A 22,006-nucleotide genomic window follows, 5' to 3' on the forward strand; every position below is an offset into this window, starting at 1 on the left:
CTGCTTGTTTGCCTAACTGCTTCAAGGCCTTGCATTTCTGGTCAAGCAAACATATCCTGATCTCATCCAAAACCACTTTCAGGAATTGATCCTTCAACATTAGTTGACACAGACTATTATAATCTATTAGATCTTACCCACCTAACCATAATTTCCAAATATCTTCTAGCTCTACTCTGCAAGTACTATACTCAGCTTTCTGTAATTTCTTACATTTTTGCCTGTATGTTTCAGATATTAAGTCATAAGCAATAACATTTTACAATTTTGTCATCCACCTGGTCAGTCGGTTCAATGCAAAAAAAATAGTAAGCACGTTACCATGAAGTGATGCAATGAACCTTTCGGCCTAAATTAATTGTTTATGATGGTTTGCTAATTACTTAAAAGCTCAAATCAAATTATTTTTCATCCCCTTCTCTAAAATTTTTCAAGTTGGAGTTAATGAAATTACTCCCAGCAGTGTTATGAGCTCACTTATCCGATCCACTGTCAATAAGCCCTTCTCTGTCAGTTCGAGATCAAGCAGTGGTGTCTTTCGTTTTCCCCTACCTTTCGTTGTCCTGCTTCTTTACAGCCTCCAGTTTTAGCATCTCGAGCTGGAATGCACATTCTTTGCTTTCTCCTCTGCAACTAAACAAGCTAATTCTCTTAGTCTATGTTTTTTGAGCCCTTGTGGATATTAACTACTATTGCCTACTACTACTCTACATGGTTTACATTGTTAGTCTACCTTATTCATGTTGCCTTCACTGTTACATTTTTGGACTCCTTCACATTCTCATTTTGGCTTTCATGTTTCAAACTCCTCTTTACTCTTGATGAGCCCGAGCTCCTTATGCACCAAGAGAAAACGTTTTCACTTGCCTAGATATCTGGTAAAATCGCAGCATGTCCAGGAAACAAACAGAAAACTCTTCAGTTTAGTTCAGTACTGGGTTCTTGCCTTCAGAAGATGAGAGAACAGCACTACACTTAAGCTTTGACTTCGGCTTTAATGGCCAAACAAATTTAAGTAACAGACGCAGCAAATTGGTAGTAACATGTTTACAGTTATTAAACTTGGTTAGCTCCTCAAATAGAAAATAATAGATTGCAAATGCGATGCTAAACTATGATAATGTTCTTACATAGCAGTTCCTTTCTTTTTCATCTACAGAAGCTATCTGACCGTACTCTCTTCAGTCTTCAGACTGACTCTGCAATTTGATAAGTACCTTCAAAATAAAGTGACCAGGACCAAGCCAACTTTAATATCTTTTTTAAATTCAAAAAAGCTGCTACACACATTTCAACAAACCCCACAAGCTCACTATTTGAATAACTTGGCTCCTCCAAAATGCTTCAGTACACAAAGAAGAAAAATTCACTTGTTTGATTGCAAGTAATTGGATGGGAGCTATAAAACTGAGGCATAACTCTCAAAAAAGTATACCAGTTATTCAGTGTAACAAACACCTCATTACAAAACAAAGTTGAAGGTTCCCAACCTTGGACAAATCTGCCACAGAATCTACTTTGCCTTACTGCAGAATTTGATATGGTTTGCTGCAGAATCTTAAGGGCTTGATCATAACACACTCTCCCACAATATACAACTGTAATAAATTAATTGAGTGATTTTGTACAATGTAAAAAAAAGTAAGCATGCTGTATACAATAATATAGTCAAACCAAAGGCTATCACTAACCAATGAGGTGCCATAGTATAATGGGATGCAGAATCAATCACTGAATACATGAATGTCCAATCTCACCTACACTATTGCAGAGGGACAATACATGGATGGAGTCTCATTTTGGGCCACTCTCATGCACCCTCTTGCGGCCAGCAGACAGCAAACTGCCATTGGTGAATAGCAGGAAGGGGATGGGGGAACTGAAGGATTCATACCCTTAAAAAAGTAAAGAGAATGCCATGTGCCCATTATTGTTTGTCCTCTACATACTCCCTGTCCAGGTGAATTAAACCCTGCAGAAATTAAGCCACAATAATAGTGAAGTATTTTTCCAATAAACATGATTAATTTAACAGACTTTTAAAATATGCAATTCACAAACACTGCACAGAGCTACAGCCTGAGTGGCTAATCCTGAATAAAAATTATGCATACACGAAACATGCATTTAGTAAGTCTTGGTGGATTCCTAGGTGAGAATCTCAGCTCCAACAGTATTTAACTTTGTGGAACTGCTGAACATTCATAATTCATGAAAACCTACTTTGTGAGTTTTTGCTTAATATCTTCCACAGAACGTTCATAATTGCTGTATGCATTTTCAAACTTTGTCAGCAGCTTTTGAAAAGAATGGGTGCAATCCTCCAAATTGGCCATAATGGCAGCCCAACCTTGATGCTGAAGATGTTCATCATGGACCAATCTTTCACAGAATGAACAAAGCTTCTTTGCAACTTCATACATCTCCTATCCAAGAAAACAAACAGAGCAAGTGAGCAAGAATGCATTGCAATACTTGATTCTCCAAATATTTCTGCTAATATGCTGTCAATGCTTCAGATTTTTATTCCTCTGATAGCAATCAAAAATTGAACAGATGTGAGAATTTCTAATTAATAGGCTGACTGAAAAACATCAAGTATTTAATCAAACAAGTCAATTACAGCATTTTTGAATATCATAGATCTAATTTTGAACCACATCAGATATGTATCTCTACAATATTTGTTTTTTGCAATGGTTGTTCATGGTAATTTTAGCATTATACATTTAATAAAGACCTATATTGCCTTTCATGAATCAGGACATCTAGAAGTGCTGCACAGCCAATAAGTTACTTTTGAAGTGTAGTTACTGTTTGATAGGCAAACGTGGCAGCCAATTTGCACACAGCAAGTTCCACTAACAGCAAATTATACAAATGACCAGTTCATCTGTTTTTGGTGGTGTTCAGAGGGATAAATGTTGACCAGGAGAACTGCCCTGCTCTTCTTCAAATAGTACCACAGGATCGTTTACATCCACCTAAAGAGACAGATGGGTCCTCGGACCAACATCACACCTGAAAGATGGCAACTCCAGCAATGCAGCACTCGCTTAGTACAGTACTGAAGTGTCAGCCAGATCATGTGTTTTAAAGTCCTGGAGTGGGGCTTCAACCCACTACCTCTGACTTGGAGATGAGTGTGCTACTACTGAGCCAAGCTGACACTGCACGTTAGGGAAGCGCACCGAATATAATAGCGATTCCCTGATATTTGTTATATAATGTATAGAATCTGGTCACACAACTGACCAAAATTAATAGTCCAATATTTTAAGACCCATTTTGCTGAAATAAAGACACTGTTTAAATGGGGTGAAAAGTGGAAGCGAATAGATTGTACAGGTATGGAGACCCCCCTCAGTGAGAAGAAAAACAGCGTGTAATACGGCAACAATCCTCCAGATCAGGCCTATAACATTAACTGGGATGGGCAGATTCTCGAGGCACATATCAAGCTTATCTCAATACAAAATAACATATGTATTAAAGGCCTAAAAGACTCCAGATGGCTTTTTAACTTGTCCACCCTATGCCATGATATTTTCTTGATTGGCTCATATTAGACTTCATTAGTAGGAAAAACACATTAATGAAAAACTCATTAATTTTCAATATTTAAAGAGACAGCAATTAAAATCTACCTGTAGCCACTATGAGCTTCACTTGCACATATCCTTAAAATATGGTTATAAAAAGGGGACAGAAGAGAGTAAAAGAGCTCATCAAAAATGAAACCTTAGATGCATACGAAGTAACCAAACAAGTGCAGGGAGAAGCCTTTGCAAAAATTGTGCCAGTTAGGCAGGAGCAGTTAGGAATGAAAAAGTTTTTTTAAAATTCATTCATGGGATGTGGGCAACGCTGGCAAGGCCTGCATTTATTGCCCATCCCTAATTGCCCTCGAGAAGGTGGTGGTGAGCCGCCTTCTTGAACCGCTGCCGTCCGTGTGGTGAAGATTCTCCCACAGTGCTGTAAGGTAGGGAGTTCCAGGATTTTGACCCAGCGACGATGAAGAAACGGCGATAAATTTCCAAGTTGGGATGGTGTGAGACTTTGAGGGGAACGTGCAGGTGGTGTTGTTCCCATGTGCCTGCTGCCCTTGTCCTTCTAGGTGGTAGAGGTCATGGGTTTGGGAGGTGCTGTCGACGAAGCCTTGGCGAGTTGCTGCAGTGCATCTTGTAGATGGTACACACTGCAGCCACGGTGCGCCGGTGGTGAAGGGAGTGAATGTTTAGGATGGGGTGCTAATCATGCAGGCTGCTTTGTCCTGGATGGTGTCGAGCTTCTTGAGTGTTGTTGGAGCTGCACTCATCCAGGCAAGTGGAGAGTATTCAATCACACTCCTGACTTGTGCCTTGTAGATGGTGGAAAGGCTTTGGGGAGTCAGGAGGTGAGTCACTCGCCGCAGAATACCCAGCCTCTGACCTGCTCTTGTAGCCACAGTATTTATGTGGCCAAGTGAAAGGGTAATGGATCACAGAGGTGATGAGGAGGGCAGAGTAGTCAACTGCATAAAAGGAGTTAGAGAGGTGGTCAAGCAGGAACAATGTGTTACATTTGCCGTCACACAAGATATTGTTGGTGACTCTGACCAAGGTAATTTCAGTTGTATGGGCAAGACAAAAACCAGACGAAAGGAATTCAAACAAGGAGTGTTGAAGTTGGCGATGATGTGCAAACAAAGGGAGCAATTCATCATGTCCACAGGCAACGAGCAGAGGACTGTTAGTTGATTGATCAGGAGTTTGAGGAACAGCATTGGATATCAGGTGGAGATGAGTTTAATGCTGGCTGGGGGCCATTTTTGCCTAGTATAGCATTGTAGCAGTCCCTTTAACTCAGTCACAAGACTGAAAGTAGTTTAAGAAAACAGCTGTAAGATCGTGCGCCCATCCTAACTTGAATGATTTAAAAGATTTGTAAATGTTTCCAAAGCTGAAGGAGGAGCCAAACCACATTCAAATAAACACCTATTATATGATTGGCAGTTACTTTTACTCAAAAAGTTGAGCTGAATCAAGTAGATTGGAAACAAACAGGTTAGACCACTTTAGCTGCCACACTTAGAAAGACCACAGGAAGAATACTGCATATAATAAATCACAAAAACATACTTTTATAGAGCACCTCAATAATAACCACCATAATGAAGTATGCAATGGGATAAATAATATTTTAGAAATATTCAAGTGTATATTCACTACCAGACAAGTCAGATTGAGAAATGCGAAAGAGTAAATGTAGCATTTACCAGATGGGTGCAAAAAATGGTTACTAAATCAGGGAGAGACACAGACTAGGAGGGGTGAACGAAAGCTTGGTTGAAGAGAGGTTTTCAAAGAAATGAAGATATGGAAAGATTTAGGGAGGGAGGTCAGAGGGATAGGACCAAGTCGGCTGAAGGGTCTATCAACAATGAAGGGAAGAAGGGATGTAGGGATGTGTACACGATCAGAGGAACAAAGCTCTCAGAAAGGGTAATAGGGCTGGAGGTAGAGTGGGCAAGATCATGGAGAGATTTAAAGAGGATGATGAGGATTTTAAACAACGCATACTGAATAGGGAGTCCAGTTGCCAAAAGGAATAGTGGTGATGGGTGAGCAGGACTTAGTCTGGGACAGTATGTAAGTGGTAGATATTTGGACAAGTTGTAGATTATCGATGTAGCAGGATGGAAGGCCAGCAAGGAGGCAGCATGTATAGGGGTTTCAGCTGCAGGAGGGCTGAGGTGGGCATGTTGCAGAGGTGCAAATAAGTGGACATACACAGGGTGTGGGGTTTAAAGCTTAACTCAAGATCAAAAAGGACACCAAGGTAGTGACTGATTTGGTTCAGCTTGAGAGAATGGTCAGCTTAGAGGGAGATGGAATCAGTGGCCAGGGTGCAGACTTTGCGGCTTCAGTCATACCGATGTTAGAAACATAGAAAATAGAAGCAGGTGTAGGCCATTTGGCCCTTCGAGCCTCCTCCGCCATTCAACATGATGATGGCTGATCCTCCATCTCAATACCATATTCCCGCTCTCTCCCCATACCCCTTGATGCCTTTTGTGTCTAGAAATCTATCTAGCTCCTTAAATAGGATGCTACCGGGACTTGATGGTTTGATTTATAGGGAGAGGTTAGACAGACTGGGACTTTTTTCCCTGGAGAGTAGGAGGTTAAGGGGTGATCTTACAGAAGTCTATAAAATAATGAGGGGCATAGATAAGGTAGATAGTCAAAATCTTTTCCCAAAGGTAGGGGAGTCTATAATGAGGGGGCATAGATTTAAGGTGAGAGGAGAGAGATACAAAAGGGTCCAGAGGGGCAATTTTTTCACTCAAAGGGTGGTGAGTGTCTGGAACGAGCTGCCAGAGGCAGTAGTAGAGGCGGGTGCAATTTTGTCTTTTAAAAAGCATTTGGACAGTTACATCGGTAAGATGGGTATGTAGGGATATGGGCCAAGTGCAGGAAATTGGGTCTAGCTTAGTGGTATAAACTGGGCGACATGGACAAGTTGGGCCGAAGAGCCTGTTTCCATGTTGTAACTTCTATGAATATATTCAGTGACTTGGCTCCCACACCCTTTTGTGGTAGAGAATTCCACAGGTTCACCACCCTCTGAGTGAAGAAATTTTTCCTCATCTCAGTCCTACATGTCCTACCCCGTATCCTGAGACTGAGACCCCTCGTTCTGGACTCCCCAGCCAGGGGAAACATCCTCCCTGCATCCAATCTGTCAAGCCCTGTCAGAATTTTATATGTTTCAATGAGATTCCCTCATTCTTTTAAACTCTAGTGAATACAGGCCGAGTCGACCCAATCTCTCCTCATAAGACAGTCCTGCCATCCCAGGAATCAGTCTGGTGAATCTTCGCTGCACTCCCTCTATGGCAAGTATATCCTTTTGGTAAGGAGACCAAAACTGCACACAATACTCCAGGTGTGGTCTCACCAAGGCCCTGTATAACTGCAGTAATACATCCTTGATCCTGTACTCAAATCCTCTTGCAATGAAGGCCAACATACCATTTGCCTTCCTAACTGCTTGCTGCACCTGCATGTTTGCTTTCAGTGACTGGTGTACAAGGACACCCAGGTCCCTTTGTACATCAACATTCCCTAAGACATCACTATTTAAATAATACTCTGCCTTTCTGTTTTTCCTTCCAAAGTGGATAACTTCACATTTATCCACATTGTACTGCATCTGCCATGTATTTGCCCACTCACTCAACTTGTCTAAATCGCCTTGAAGCCTCTTTGCATCCTCCTCACATCTCACGATCCTGCCTAGTTTTGTGTCGTCAGCAAACTTGGAAATATTACATTTGGTTCCCTCATCCAAATCCCATTGATATATATTGTGAATAGCTGGGGCCCAAGCACTGATCCCTGCGGTACCCCACTGGTCACTGCCTGCCACCCCAAAAAGACCCATTTATTCCTACTCTGATTCCTGTCTGTTAACCAATTTTCAATCCATGCCAGTATATTACCCCCAATCCCATGTGCTTTAATTTTGCACACTAACCTCTTATGTTGAGCTGGTGGTAGTTGTGACAACATAAACTTAATGTCAGTCAAGCAGTTTGACAGCGCAGAGGCAGATCAAACGAAATCATGGAGACACAGAGCTGCGTATTATCAACCTATGCGGAAGCTGACCCCATTCCTGAGGAAAATAGTATCAAGGGCCAGCATGTAGATCAGGAGGAGGAAATGGATTGAATAGATGGATCCCTGGGGGGCTTGAGGTGACAGTGCAGAGAAACGAAAAGAGGCCATTGCCAGAGGTGCACTGGCTATATTTGGACAAGTAGGAATGGAAACACAAAGGGCAGCCAAATGCAGCTAATTGACAGAAGAGGTACTGGAGGAAGATAGGGTGCTCAACCATATCAAACACTGCAGATAGGTCAAGGAGAAGAAGAAAGCATTATGCACCACAATCTCAGGCTGCTTTTGTGCTGTGAGAAGGCCAGAAGTCAGCCTAAAAGGCTTCAAACAGGTTTCTAGAGATAAGCATGAGGTTCAGAGGTGACATTGCCTCATTTCCAATGTCCTTCCAGTGCATTAACTGATGAGGACAGATGGGTCAGGGTTGCGCGGAGAGAGCAGGAGCGAGAGCATTAACATTAACTACAAAATAAGATTTTGGTCGTTTACAACGTAAGAGGAGATCTTAAAAGATATTAATTCTAAGATACATGAATTTTTTTTATTCATGTTAGCATCCCTGAGGATCCCCAGGTGCTGTTATCAGTGTGGATGCATATTATAAAAGGCAGACAGGCATCTTTCTGCAACAGCAACGTTGTAATGCAGGTCAAATTTATAGCGCAAAAGACATGTGTCCAAACATTATTTCTTCATGGTTCAGAACTCCTGGCATGCAATGGAAAGAATTCCCCAACCCCAGATGTGAGATTCAGGATCAAGTTGCGAAGCGGATTTGTACAAAAATGGGAAGCAGCTATAGGGTGGGCGGGCTCAGGTCCACACTGATCTATCACAGATCACTCTGGAAGGGAAATCATCCTCATGGTGGGCATGCATCTTTGAAAATGCTCCTTACAAGGACCTGAATTATGAAGTTGGTGATTAATAAGCCTAGTATGAGACACTGGGTATAAAACATCAAAGAGGTTGACACGATCCAAGCTGCCCTATGTAGGCCTTTCCACCACACTAAAAGCAGATGTCTATTATAAAGTTGAAAAAGAAACTCTGAGCTGCTTGAAGACATTATCTGGAGGCCAGATATTAGAACATACACAGATCCATCTTTCAGGTCAAGCTGTCTTCAAGATCGTACACCTGGTAATGGAAATTCAGAACCAAGTCAACTGTCTGGTGTCCTCGGTAATTCAGGCAAGTCTGCAGTACTATTAACTGGCCAGTCAGTCTCAATAATGGAACCTGGAGGGGTAGCCCCTTCACTGGGGGCTGAGATTCTTCACCCTCAGCTCCAGACAACCCTGTAAACCAAACAAAATGCATTAAGATGCATTTAAGGGGCAGCTAGATAAACACACAAGGAAGAAAGGAATAGAAGGATATGCAGATCGAATTAGATGAAGTAGGGTGGGAGGAGGCTCCTGTAGAACATAAACACTGACATAGACCAGTTGGGCTGAACGGCCTGTTTCTGTGCTGTAAATTCTACGTAACAGGTAGGGTGGCAATGTGGCACCGTCTGGACAAGAAACTAGAAGATTAAAAGTACTCTGTACTGATAAACTGTGTAATTTTTAGCCGGTGCACACTGTGCACATTTGAGGATTCACTAAAGTATGGCTCTACAAACTTGCACGTAAGCTCTTCAGTCTTAGGCGAGCAATGTATGGGACAGAGAGTGCGTACTCGATCGGGAAAATAAAAATTCTGCAGATGTAGATTTTTCAGTTGGTTCGGAGACTGAAACAAGTGATAGGTTTCTGCATGTGTCAGACATCCAGCTGACAAAAATTAATAAGAAGTTACATGAGGACAGTAGAGAAGAGATGTTGGTGAGGAAGTAATCAGTGGGCAAGGGCCAGGATTTGAGAGAGCAGTAAACAGAGAATTTTGAAGAACAGGTGAGAGCAAGGCTAGAGGAAGAAGTGCTGAAAAAGGAGGAAGCGCCAGATTAAAAGAACAGGTTGATACAGGATTTGGAGGTGAATCTCTAAATCCTTAGAAATATCCTGTAAGCCTTTAATGTGCTCCCATATATAATACACATCAATCACTTTGGACTGCAAGTTTTCAGAAAAACTGAAATCGCCCCCTATATATCTGACTACGACAGTAACTAGATGGATACTAAGCACGATTTACATGGTACATTCACGCATGCACTGCTTGACAACTCCAATGATTGTGAACAAGGTTCCTCTTCATTAGCAATGCTGGACCATTATTGTCATTTCTTGGCGAAATGTTATCATTTTAATTCATGTGTTGCATTTGAAACAAGTCAATAAAAGGTTGGTTCCATCATTCTGGAGTCCCTTGCAAATGATTTTCATTTTCCACATATAATATGCACCCCCTAAAAAGTGTGCAGCATAATTGATTTATGGTACGTTACTGTTACAAGACTGCAGAAACAAAGATTATTCAGATAGGGTGTTCAAACTGGAAAGCAGGGAGCAGCAAATTACATTTTTAATTTTTTGGCCAGCAGCACAAATCTCTGTGCAAGAACCTTCTGTGAAGGAAAAACTGAATTATTGCAAAATCCAATTCATAAATCACATCACCACATAAATTTGTATTAATTGTACTCATAGATTTTTGTTCGGTTACGATTCTGTGAACATTTTTCTGCATTTAGATTTGGAAGTAGGGTTTTTGTATTGATAAAAAGCAATGTTTTATATCTGTTTCAAGCCAGGGACATTCACTACTACCCTTTTTTCAAACCGGATCAATGACTTGCTCAAAAACCACACTCTAACATCGATTTGTTTTATCCTGAATCTGTGAAAGTGACTGTCAAACAACTGTGTGCACTTATTTTCCTTTTCAAAAAAAAGGATTTTTTCCCTACCTCCACTTCCTCTCTCTAACGCCAGCTCTAGCAAAATCCAGAGCTGATGGGCTATGAATTAAAATGCAGAGAGCCATGAAACAGCAGGTCTACTGAGGGTCACAAATTTTGGACAGACTTTAGTAGATGATGCCAGAGTTGCCCAATGTACTAAATATGGACTGGCAAAGTCCCACAGACAAGATTTGGAATCAAGTTATTTGGAAAGTAGTATTTCTCAATCTGGCAACTGACAGGTAAAAGTGAAACAAATGCTAATGGAAAAATTTAAATCATCTAACCCCTAGGTGAAGCATTCTTCTGTTGGGCAGTTGCGGCCAGGAGAATTAGCTAAGCATCTAATGGCCACATTCAGCTAGTTTGCTCTGCAACTAGAGGTAAATGTTAGCTGTGACAGGAACTATAGGTAAGGAACTCCTTACATATTTATGAACAAAATATGGATTTCAGGCTGCCTACTTTTGAAACAAATCCAATGTTTGAAACTAGGATAATCATGACATTTGGCTAAAAATCTGATCTAGTACTTCTGAAGTAGAGATGACAGTAACATTTTAAAGCACATCATGTATATTCATAGAAATACACAGAAGTTACAACATGGAAACAGGCCATTCAGCTCAACTAGTCCGCGTTGGTACTTACCCTCCATGCAAGCAAATCTTTCTAATTACATTTGCCACCCTGTTCCCATATGTCTTTATCCCCTTTCCCTTTATCCACCTATCCAATCTAATCTTAAATGTTGACGCACACGGTCTGTGGTAATTTCATTCATAATTAAAAGGCACCTTTTAAGGAAGCTAGAGGAAGGTTTAAAATAATAGAACTGATATCTCAGATAGTAGAGGTTAAAACACTACTAAAATGGTGATGCAAAAGGGCCCTTAAGAATCTTCATGCAGCAAAAAGTAAACAGAAATAGCCAAATATTAGTGCAGCACATTTAATTATAATTTTTCAACAGTACAAAAAAAAGTAATCGACCTCCACAGTGAATGCTCATTTGAGACTTCCACATGCATTCTAGAACTGCAAGGCATTTGCCGTTCAGGAAGGAGGGGTGGAGAGAAAAAGGAAGCTCTGTCAAATATTTTTTTTAAAATATAAAATTGCACCCAAATAGCATTAAGCTAAAGAATATCTAACCAAAATACTACAAAAAGGATCACTCATGCATTAACACTTTTAATTTGAGTGCTAGTCTAAAAGTCAGAAAAAAAATCTCTAGCAGAATAAGGACAAACCAGGCATCTCTCAGCATTCCATGTCACTTCTGTAGATCAGAAACATCCTGATTGAATCATTGAAGGCACTGTTGATCATAGAGCCATTTGCACTCCACGACAGAGACTCAGCACTTTACATTAACTCAGAAGAGATTTCAACAATAACTTCTGTATTTTTAGTAATGTGTTAAATAATCAAATTACATACATCGATATGTTTATTAATCTTACCACAGCAAGCTGAGTTCTAGAGGCTACTGTGTGAAAGACAGCTGGCATCATAAGAGACTCTTCTACCTTCAGCCCCATCTCATTTTCTGCAGAAAATGTCGTCTTAGGAATAGTTGGTGCACGGTCACACAGAATCATCTCTTTGTTGTATAGAAATATGGGATTTGTATCCTGTGGTTTAAAGATTTATAAAAAAGGAGTAAAGCTTAAGTATAACTAACTGCATTCAAAGTGTCTTCCTACAGGACAGGAATGAGTAGCAGCTTAGTTATGGAAACTTATTGGAACGCCTTGCTAGTCTCAAATCATGCCAACAGTAGAAATCCTATCTAACAATTCCACATCAATCAAAATGGCTCTACATCCATCCATCTCTGTCATATACATTTCAAATTAATGCATGGATTTAATCCATATTAGTTGCAATTTTAAATAAGACAACACAACAAAAGAGTAAAGTCATAGACAACGAATATTAAAGACTGAGTACACTTATTACAAATTATGGATAAATGGAAAAGGTAATTTATCAAAATAATGGAGCTTTTGTTTGGTCGCTTAGAAGCAAACTGCTAATCTTATATCCTACATGATATATTCTGGATCAATTACTTCTTGGTTACTGGTTACTCAGTGGTTACTGCAGCCATGGAATTTTGTTCCAAACAGACAGATCATCTCTACTTGTACCTATCTTGATACACTTAATAGGCTTCCCAAGAATATATTTATCCAGTTTTCTAAAGCTGATAGTTGACACAGCATTCATTGTTTTTGCTGAGCGTCTTTGCAGAAACACTACAGGGGAAAGAGTGGAAAGAAAGGGAAAACACAAATCTTTCTAATCCCAAATCTTGCTGCCGGCTCATTCATTTTATACATACGTTCTCTAGTTCTGCACTCACAATTCAAGTTAACTTGTTAGCATCCAAGTTACCCCCCTACCTCATCATACTAAAGGACATGTATCATATTCTGTTTCAATCTGCCTTTCTCTGGAAAAAGATAGATAAGTGCAGCAAATCGCTCTCAAATTTTCAGATCTAAGTTTCAGAAACCAATCTTGGCCACTTTACTCTGTATCCTCTCCATGCAACAAGATCCTCCTAAAGTTAGGCTAGATAAAAATGCACAAGTTATTCCAAATGTTGTCTCACCAATAGTCAATATATAGTTAGCACAACTTGTTTCAATTACATACCTGACACTTACATATAAATGTTTATATTGACTGGGTACCTTTAGTACATAATTATCCCCAAATCCTTTTCCACATTTGCTAGACATCCCTTCATCATATACATGATTCATGCTTCCTGAGCCAATGTCCATAGCCTTTAATCTCCATTGATGTCCATCTGCTACTCCTTAGTCCATCTACTTAACTGTCCCACATCTCTTTGAAAACCAATCTCAATACTTATTCCCTAGTCACATAGGTTGCGGTCTGCCGTGCACCACTAACCCAGTTTTCAACCCAATTGGCCATTAATTCCATGAGCTTTACCCTCTTACAAGTTTAAAATCATGAATCTATCAAATGCCTTATAAATATCCAAGTAGGTAATACTCACTAAAGTGCAAAATTGCCCAAGAACACTGTCCCATTAAGGAATCTGTGACCTATGTAGCTAACTAACCTTGTATCATTCTGCTATATAGGTTTAATTTGGACTCTGCCCCTAGTGCTTTAACTAGAGGCAGCAACTTTGAAATTCCTAACTGCATGGACATTATATATAAAAAGCATCCTTACGTAATTATTTGCCACCGAAAAAAAATCAGGAATGACAAATGCTGCAAACCATTCTAGAGCTGATGTGTAGTACTATTACTCTGTACGCAAGGGAGGAAATAAAAGACTGAACCAAAACTCCATTGGTAAATTTAAAAATGAAATAACGTAACTAAATTTTAAAAACTAAATTAAATTAAACAAGGAATAATTTGATTAACACTAAATTAATTAAATAAATAGAATAATGGGAGAACAGGAGATGTGTTGCTGCTGCAATACGTGGGAGCTTGTGGACATTTTTGTCCAGGGCGACTACATCTGCAGTAAGTGTCTGCAGCTTGAAGAACTTCGGCTCAGAGTTGAGGAGCTGGAGTCCGAGCTGCGGACATTGCGAGACATCAGGGAAGGAGAAAGCTACCTGGATCTTTTACTCCAGGAGGCAGCCACATCCCTTAGATTAAATACTTTAGAATTGACACATGGTCAGGGACAGGAGGATGTGACTGCGAGTGATTCAGTTACAGGGATCCAGGAGGCAGTATTGCAGGAGCCTCAGTCACTGCAATAGATATGAGGTTCTTGCAACCCTTGTGAACAAGTGCGGGGACTGCGGGGAGGATGAGCAAGCTGACCATGGCACCATAGTACAGGAAGCTGTTCAAATAGGAGGAGTAAAAAGGAAGGTGGTTGTAGTAGGCGACAGTATAGTCAGGCAGATAGACACTGTTCTCTGCAGCCAGGAGCATGAGTCCCGAAGGCTATGTTGCCTACCCGGGTGACAGGGTTAAGGACATCTCCACCAGGCTGGAGAAGAACTTGGAGTGGGAGGGGGAGGATCCAGTTGTTGTGGTCCACGTAGGTACCAACGACATCGGTAGGACTAAGAAAAAGGTTCTGCTGAGAGTGTTTGAGCAGCTAGGGATTAAATTAAAAAGCAGAACCACAAAGGTAATAATCTCGATTATTACCTGAGCCACGAGCAAATTGGCATAGGGTAAATAAGATCAAAGAGATGAATGCGTGGCTCAAAGATTGGTGTGGGAGAAGTGGGTTTCGATTCGTGGGGCACTGGCACCAGCACTGGGGAAAGAGAGCGCTGTTTCGTTGGGACAGACTACACCGAAACCATGCTGGGACCAGAGTTCTAGTGAAGTAGATAGGGCTTTAAACTATATAAGGTGGGGGGGGGTGCTGTCCCAGTGGAGAGAAATCAAGAATGCTAAAGAGAAAAGACAAAGAAGCAGTGCAGGAAAGTGATTGGGGTAAGGATAACCAGATTGTGTCAGGAAGGGATACAGCGTACAAACAAAACAGTGCACTATCAAATAGGGTCCGGGTAAGAAAAAAATAAGACAAATTAGAGGAACAGAAGAATTTATAATGGAGAACAAGAAAATGGCAGAGCAATTAAATAAATACTTTGGTTCTGTCTTCACAGAAGAGGACACAAATAACTTCCCAGAAATGCTAGGGAACCAAGGCACTTGTGAAAAGGAGGAATTAAAGGAAATTAGTATTAAGAGAATAGTGCGGGAGAAATTAATGGAACTGAAAGCTGATCAATCCCCAGGGCCTGATAATCTGCATCCCAGAGTACTAAGAGGTAGCCATGGAAATAGTAGATGCATTAGTTGTCATCTTCCAAAATTCTATAGATTATGGAACAGTTCCTGCAGATTGGAGAGTGGCAAATGTAACCCCACTATTAAAAAAGGAGGGAGAGAAAACAGGAAACTACAGCTTAACATTAGTAGTAGGGAAAATGCTAGAGTCTATTATAAAGGATGTGATAACAGGACACTTAGAAAATATCAACGGGATTAGACAAAGTCAACATGGATTTATGAAAGGGAAGTCATGTTTGACAACTCTACTGGAGTTTTTTGAGGATGTAACTGGTAGAGTAGGTAAGGGAGAACCAAAGGATGTGGTGTATTTGGATTTTCACAAGACCTTTGATAAAGTCCCACATAAGAGGTTGGTGTGCAAAATTAAAGCACATGGGATTGGGGGTAATATACTGGCATGGATTGAAAATTGGTTAACAGAGTAGGAATAAATGGGTCTTTTTCGGGGTGGCAGGCAGTGACTAGCAGGGATCAGTGCTTGGGCCCCAGCTATACACAATATACATCAATGATTTGGATGAGGGAACCAAATGTAATATTTCCAAGTTTGCTGACGATACAAAACTAGGTGAGATCGTGAGTTGTGAGGAGGATGCAAAGAGGCCTCAAGGCAATTTAGACAAGTTGAGTGAGTGGGCAAATACATGGCAGATGCAGTATAATGTGGATAAATGTGAAGTTATCCACTTCAGAAGGAAAAACAGAAAGGCAGAGTATTATTTCAATGGTGATAAGATTGGGAAATGTTGATGTGCAAAGGGACCTTGGAGTCCTTGTACACCAGACACTGAAAGCAAACATGCAGGTGCAGCAAGCAGTTAGGAAGGCAAATGGTATGTTGGCCTTCATTGCAAGAGGATTTGAGTACAGGAGCAAGGATGTCTTACTGCAATTATATAGGGCCTTGGTGAGACCACACCTGGAGTATTATGTATAATTTTGGTCTCTTTACTTAAGGAAGGATATACTTGCCATAGAGGAAGTGCAGCAAAGGTTCACCAGACTGATTCCTGGGATGGCAGGACTGTCGTATGAGGAGAGATTGGGTCGACTCGGCCTGTATTCACTCGAGTTTAGAAAAATAACAGGGGATCTCATTGAAACATATAAAATTCTGACAGGGCTAGACAGATTGGATGCAGGGAGGATGTTTCCCCTGGCTGGGGGCGTCCAGAACGAGGGGTCTCAGTCTCAGGATACAGGGTAGGACATTTAGGACTGAGATGAGCAGAACTTTTTTTACTCAGAGTGGTGAACCTGTGGAATTCTCTATCACAGAAGGCTGTGGAGGCCAAGTCACTGAATATATTTAAGAAGGAACTAGATAGATTTCTAGACACAAAAGGCATCAAGGGGTATGGGGAGAGAGCAGAAAAATGGTATTGAGATAGAGGATCAGCCATGATCATATTGAATAGCGGAGCAGGTTCGAAGGGCCGAATGGTCTATTCCTGCTCCTATTTTCTACGTTTCTATGTCTATGAAATGCATCACATACACGATATAATGTTACACAAAAAAAGTTGATTAACAGTGCTTATTCTAATTATGAAAGAAATTATTTGTAATTTTTTTTACCCTTCATAGAATCATAGAATGATATAGCACAGAAGGCGGCCATTCGGCCCATCGTGCCTGCTTTTTGGTAGAGCTTTCCAATTGGTCCCACTCCTCTGCTCCTTCCTCATAGCACTGTAAATTTTTCCTCCCTTCAAGTATTTATCCAATTCCCTTTTGAAAGTTACTATTGAATCTGCTTCCACCGCCCTTTCAGGCGGTGCGTTCCAGATCACAACAATTCGCTACATTAAAAAAAGTTTCCTCATGTCGCCTCTGGTTCTTTTGCCTTAAATCTTTGTCCTCTGGTTACCAACCCTTCTGCTACTGGAAACAGTTTCTCCTTATTTACTCTATAAAAACCATTCATGATTTTGAACATTTCTATCAAATCTCCTCTTAACCTTCTCTAAACCATCTATATCTAAATGCAATATTATGTTTGTCCAATACAGTGCAGTACCACAGAGCTGTTAATGGGACAAGCTTATCAAGGACTTGATTGTACAGATTAATGGTTACTTACCGTCCCAGCACTGTAGCTACAAACACGCCGGTCTGCAACCATGCATTCTCCTCCATTGACGACCAACACTTGATGCTGAATCGCAATCTTATATTTAGCTTGGATAGCATATTTGAGGTCTGCAACACTGAAGTTACATAATTACGTCATTTAACTAAAGAATAAGTACGGTAAAAGTCTCAATTCTTATTGAGCTATCCCTGGGACTTAATTAAATAGTAAATGTTTTTTTTAATTCAATTATTAATTGCAGATGTTATACATTCATTTCAAATCTAATTAATGCAAGATCAGACAAAAAAAACTTGTCAATACTTTGTGTTTTAAAAATAAATTATGGGCATAAAAGAATATTGTGCAGGGGATTGCTGTATAGTTGGTCATATGACTAGGAAATAGTAACTTCAGCACCGCCATACAGCTGGTAACGTGGTGATGGAAAATAAATATTAAGAGTTCTACAATGTAGAATGTTATGGGTATTCAATGTTTCCTCTTTATCTCTGTCCCTCGAGTACACCATTTAGTTCAACAGCGAAGAAATTACTTGAACATCAGCTGGGACAGAAAAGAAAGGGAGGTGGGCTAGCAATCTCTTGTGTTTAATTATGACAAATTCAAGTGTGGAGCTTTTGCCAGCATCTATAATGAAAGGAACTCCCAAATTAGAAAAATCAGAACGTAATCCATCAAAAAGTATGATTGTCTACTTCCAGTTTATGTCATGATACAAATTGGATAATGGATATTATGTGTGTTCCTTGTGCTACACCAGAGCCAATGATATTATTCCAAAGTCATACCAGGTCATGATGGAGGCAAAAAAGCCAAAGTTGCTATGGAATCAGTGTTCATACATTTGAAAGTTTGTAACTATAAGTGCAAGGGTGTTGGGAAAAGCCCAGATCAAATATGGCAGTTTATACCTTCTGCCTTTAGTGATCTTCTCCAATTCAATGCTGTATTAAAAAAAAATCTCAGATCAATTTGTACAAAAGCAGCTTGTAGCACAAGCTCTGTTTTCACAGAGAAGGAAGTAACTGTTCATCTTAAGAACATCAGTGATGCATCTCCTAAGTAAGTTTGGGCCATCCTGGCAAAAGTAAAACTTGAGCCATTTTTCCTAGATATCTTTGAGGTGCAAATGTCAACAGTAGTGTATCCTCATGTTCTTCTCCTGTTTATGATTCATAAGATCCCAAAAGAATAAACTAAATCAGTAACATCCTTCAATCCTCTAATGACATCATGCAAAGTAGACAGAGCCAAAGCACATGCAGTATGACAGGTGCTGAAAAACAGTATTTTTTAAAAGAATAAAGATTAAGACTGCTGGTCCAATTTTGAAGCTGCAGTGAAGGTATGTTAAGCAAAACTGTATTATCTTTAAGAAAAAAACCATGACAGGATGTCCAGAACATGAATTCAAGTTTTGATATACTGAAACACAAACAAAAAAGCACTCCATTGAGATTTATCATAATGTCATAAGTTGGAAATGGCAATTCAAGACTGAAAATATTTTGAGAATTTGTTGTAAGTGTACTTATGCAATAGTGAGTATAAAACATGTATTTCACAGATCAGAGACAATGCAGACAGACATCAATATCACAGCAAACATTGTGAACTTATTTTCTGCATTAAAAGTCTTTGGGAACAGTAAATGTTGGTAAATTTTTTTTAAAGGTATGTACTTACGTCTGTACAGCAAGTTCTGTGTCAAATGTAAGGGTTGTTCCAGTGTTAACCAGAAATACATACAACTTCATGTTGCTACTACCACTTCCTTCAGCTTTCACTTTACTTTAGTCATTTATCATCTATTAACAAAAAAAATATTTTCAGCAAGACTGTCACGTTAAAAATGTGAATCATGTAAAGTATAAATTTATAAATGTATTTGAAAATAATGTCCAAAATTAAGGCAATGTACAGATTTGAGAGCTGTAAGTGATTCAAGGCCATAAAAAATTCTAATTGTTTGACTTGTTGCAAAAAATCAAATAATTGGACACAGTAATCTGAGTTTCTTCTGAAGTGGAGCACATACAATTGTACTTCCAAGCTGCCAACTACCTAGTCTTTGGCCCTCCATTCATCAGGATATTTTGCAGCTATCGATCTTCTCAACCTCTCCTCCTCCACCTCTGATTCCCTTGTCTCCAGTAAAACAATCAATCATTCACTCCCATCCTGGTCATTCCCTGGTATTCTCCCATCTTTGCTCCCTCAAGTCCAAGGGACTTGAGCTTATATGGCACATAACTGGTTTAGCCATCCTTCACTAGATCTGGTTGGACCACATCAAGCACAATGAGGCCTCACTCTTCTCTGCCAAAACCATCCACTACTCCAGGATCATTCGGGACAGCAAAGATAACTTCAGCTTCTTTTCTGCACTACCAACCATCTCCCCTGCTCACTCCACCCTCACCTCCAACAAATAATAGAAGGAGCTCATGGACTTCTTTGTCACTAAGGTTGAGACTATTTGCTCAGTTGCCTCTGCTGCTTCCACATCTTCCCATGTCCACTGAGCCAAACATCCCCCCCAGGCACCTCTAGCCTAGCCCTGATCCTGCACCTTTCTCTAGTTTCTTTCCTACCTCCCTTTATGCCCTCTCCGAGCTCACCTTGTCCTTGAGACCCACCTCCTGACTACACTTCAAAAAGTACTTAACTGGCTATAAAGTGCTTTGGGACATCCTGAGGTTGTGAAATGTGTTAGATAAATGCAAGTTCTTTCTTTCTTTTGCTGTAATTCCCACTTGAATGTGCTGCAATTTCCTCCAGTTAAACATTGGGAAGACTGACGCCATCATCTTTGGCCCAGCCACAAACTCTGTACTCTCGCCATTGATTGCATCCCCCTCCCCGAACACTGTCTTGGGTTGAACCAGACCGCTTGCAGCCTCAGCATCCCATATGACCTACAGCTAAGCTCCTGACCCCTCCATCACAAAGACTGCCTATTGCCACATATGTAACATTGCCTGCCTCCAACCCTGTCTGAGCCCATCTACTGCTGAAACCTTCATCCATGCAGTTGTCACCTCCAGACTCAACTATTACAATGCTCTCCTGGCCAGCCTCCCATCCTTCATAAACTTCAGCTCAGCCAAAACTCTGCTGCCCATATCCGATCCCGCACCTATCAACCCTGTCCTTGCTGACCTAGGTTGACTCCTCGTCACCTAACACCTCCAATTTAAAATTCTCTCATGTTTAAATCCCTTCATGGCCTCAACTCTCCCTATCTCTGTAACCCCCTCCAGCCCTACAATCACCCCATAGCTCTGCGTTCCTCTAATTCTAGCCTTTTGTGCATCCCCCTCTCCCTTAACACCTCCACTGGCAGCTGTTTAGGCCCTAAGGTCTGAAATTCCCTCCTTAAACCTCGCAGCCTCTCCTCCTTTAAAACCCACCGCTGTGACCGAGCTTTTGGTCATCCTTCCTAATATTTTGGCATCCATTTTTATCTGATTACATCTCTGAAGTGCTTTGGAACATTTTTATATGTTAAAAGGTGCTATACAAATGCAGGTTCCTGCTAATCTTTTCCCATTACACTGCCTGTCTTACCCATAAGCACAAGAAGAAAACAAAAAAGATAAAATGTTTTAGCACCAACATGCCTTAAGTACATACAAGAACAAGACAAATCAAGGATGCGTTAAGATAAGTCAGCCCTTAAATCTCACCCCAAAATTAACCTTACTTTGACAGCCTAGCTCTCAAAGGCCTTGCCGCTGTTAACTTGTTTGGCAGGTTATTCCAAACATCGATCACCCTTTGAGTAAAAAAAAGTCTTCCTAATATTGGTTTCAAATTTACTTTGCACAAATATAAATTGGTGTTATCTGGTTCTAACCTATTATGAATATTCTAGGTTTCTTTTCTATACTATTTAATATTTTTATGCACAAGCCAATGGGGTCACCTGTAGCTTTTTTTTTCTTCTAGAATTTACAACTTGAACTTCTTTATCTTTCCTTGTAGCTCATCCCCTTCACACTTCAAATCATTTGCATTGCTCTTTTCTGCACCCTTTCCCATGGATGTACATCATTTTGAAGTGTGGAAACCAAAACTGAACACAATAAGTATTCCAGTTGTGGTCTGAACAGTACATTTTAATGCCTTAACAATTTCTAGACTTGTACTCTACCAATCGGGCTATATATCCCAACATTCTATATATTTATTTGTGATGCACATTTCTTCACTCAGTGCAATACTTTACATGTCAGTAAGAAATTTCAGCTGCTATTTATCTGTCTAATTGCATTACTGATCTAAATCCCTACCAAACTGATAACTGCATGTTTTAACCTATTGCTCTCCCTATTGTGGTCAGCAAATTTGATAAGCTTACAACTGGAATCAGCATCTAAGTCAATTATGCACTGTAGAACTTCGGTTACTTGTCATAATGCAGGGGACACCCATAAGGATAATGTAAATTGATGAATGAGAGAGTCCTACTAAATTAAACTACAATGAAGTAAAATACAACAAGAACAAATTCTACACCCTGGTGCTAGGGTCAAGGATGTCACGGAGCGGCTGC

At 40.3% G+C, this 22,006-nt stretch overlaps 1 protein-coding gene across 6 annotated transcripts in view; it reads right to left on the reverse strand.

The window, feature by feature from the left end:
- The window catches only part of rb1cc1 (RB1-inducible coiled-coil 1), a 172,384-nt gene that overhangs the window by 131,962 nt on the left and 18,416 nt on the right, over nucleotides 1–22,006 (reverse strand). For all 6 annotated transcript variants that reach the window (XM_067979953.1, XM_067979947.1, XM_067979928.1 and 3 more), the window contains 4 exons: nucleotides 19,135–19,256; nucleotides 17,434–17,560; nucleotides 11,985–12,155; nucleotides 2,224–2,426 (listed from right to left, as the gene is read on the reverse strand). In XM_067979953.1, coding sequence (XP_067836054.1) covers nucleotides 2,224–2,426; nucleotides 11,985–12,155; nucleotides 17,434–17,560; nucleotides 19,135–19,205 — 572 coding nt within the window. In that variant the 5' untranslated portion in view covers nucleotides 19,206–19,256. The remainder of the gene's footprint in view (nucleotides 1–2,223; nucleotides 2,427–11,984; nucleotides 12,156–17,433; nucleotides 17,561–19,134; nucleotides 19,257–22,006) is intronic.

Source organism: Heptranchias perlo, chromosome 3, assembly GCF_035084215.1.
Source record: "Heptranchias perlo isolate sHepPer1 chromosome 3, sHepPer1.hap1, whole genome shotgun sequence".
Classification (NCBI taxonomy): domain Eukaryota; kingdom Metazoa; phylum Chordata; class Chondrichthyes; order Hexanchiformes; family Hexanchidae; genus Heptranchias; species Heptranchias perlo.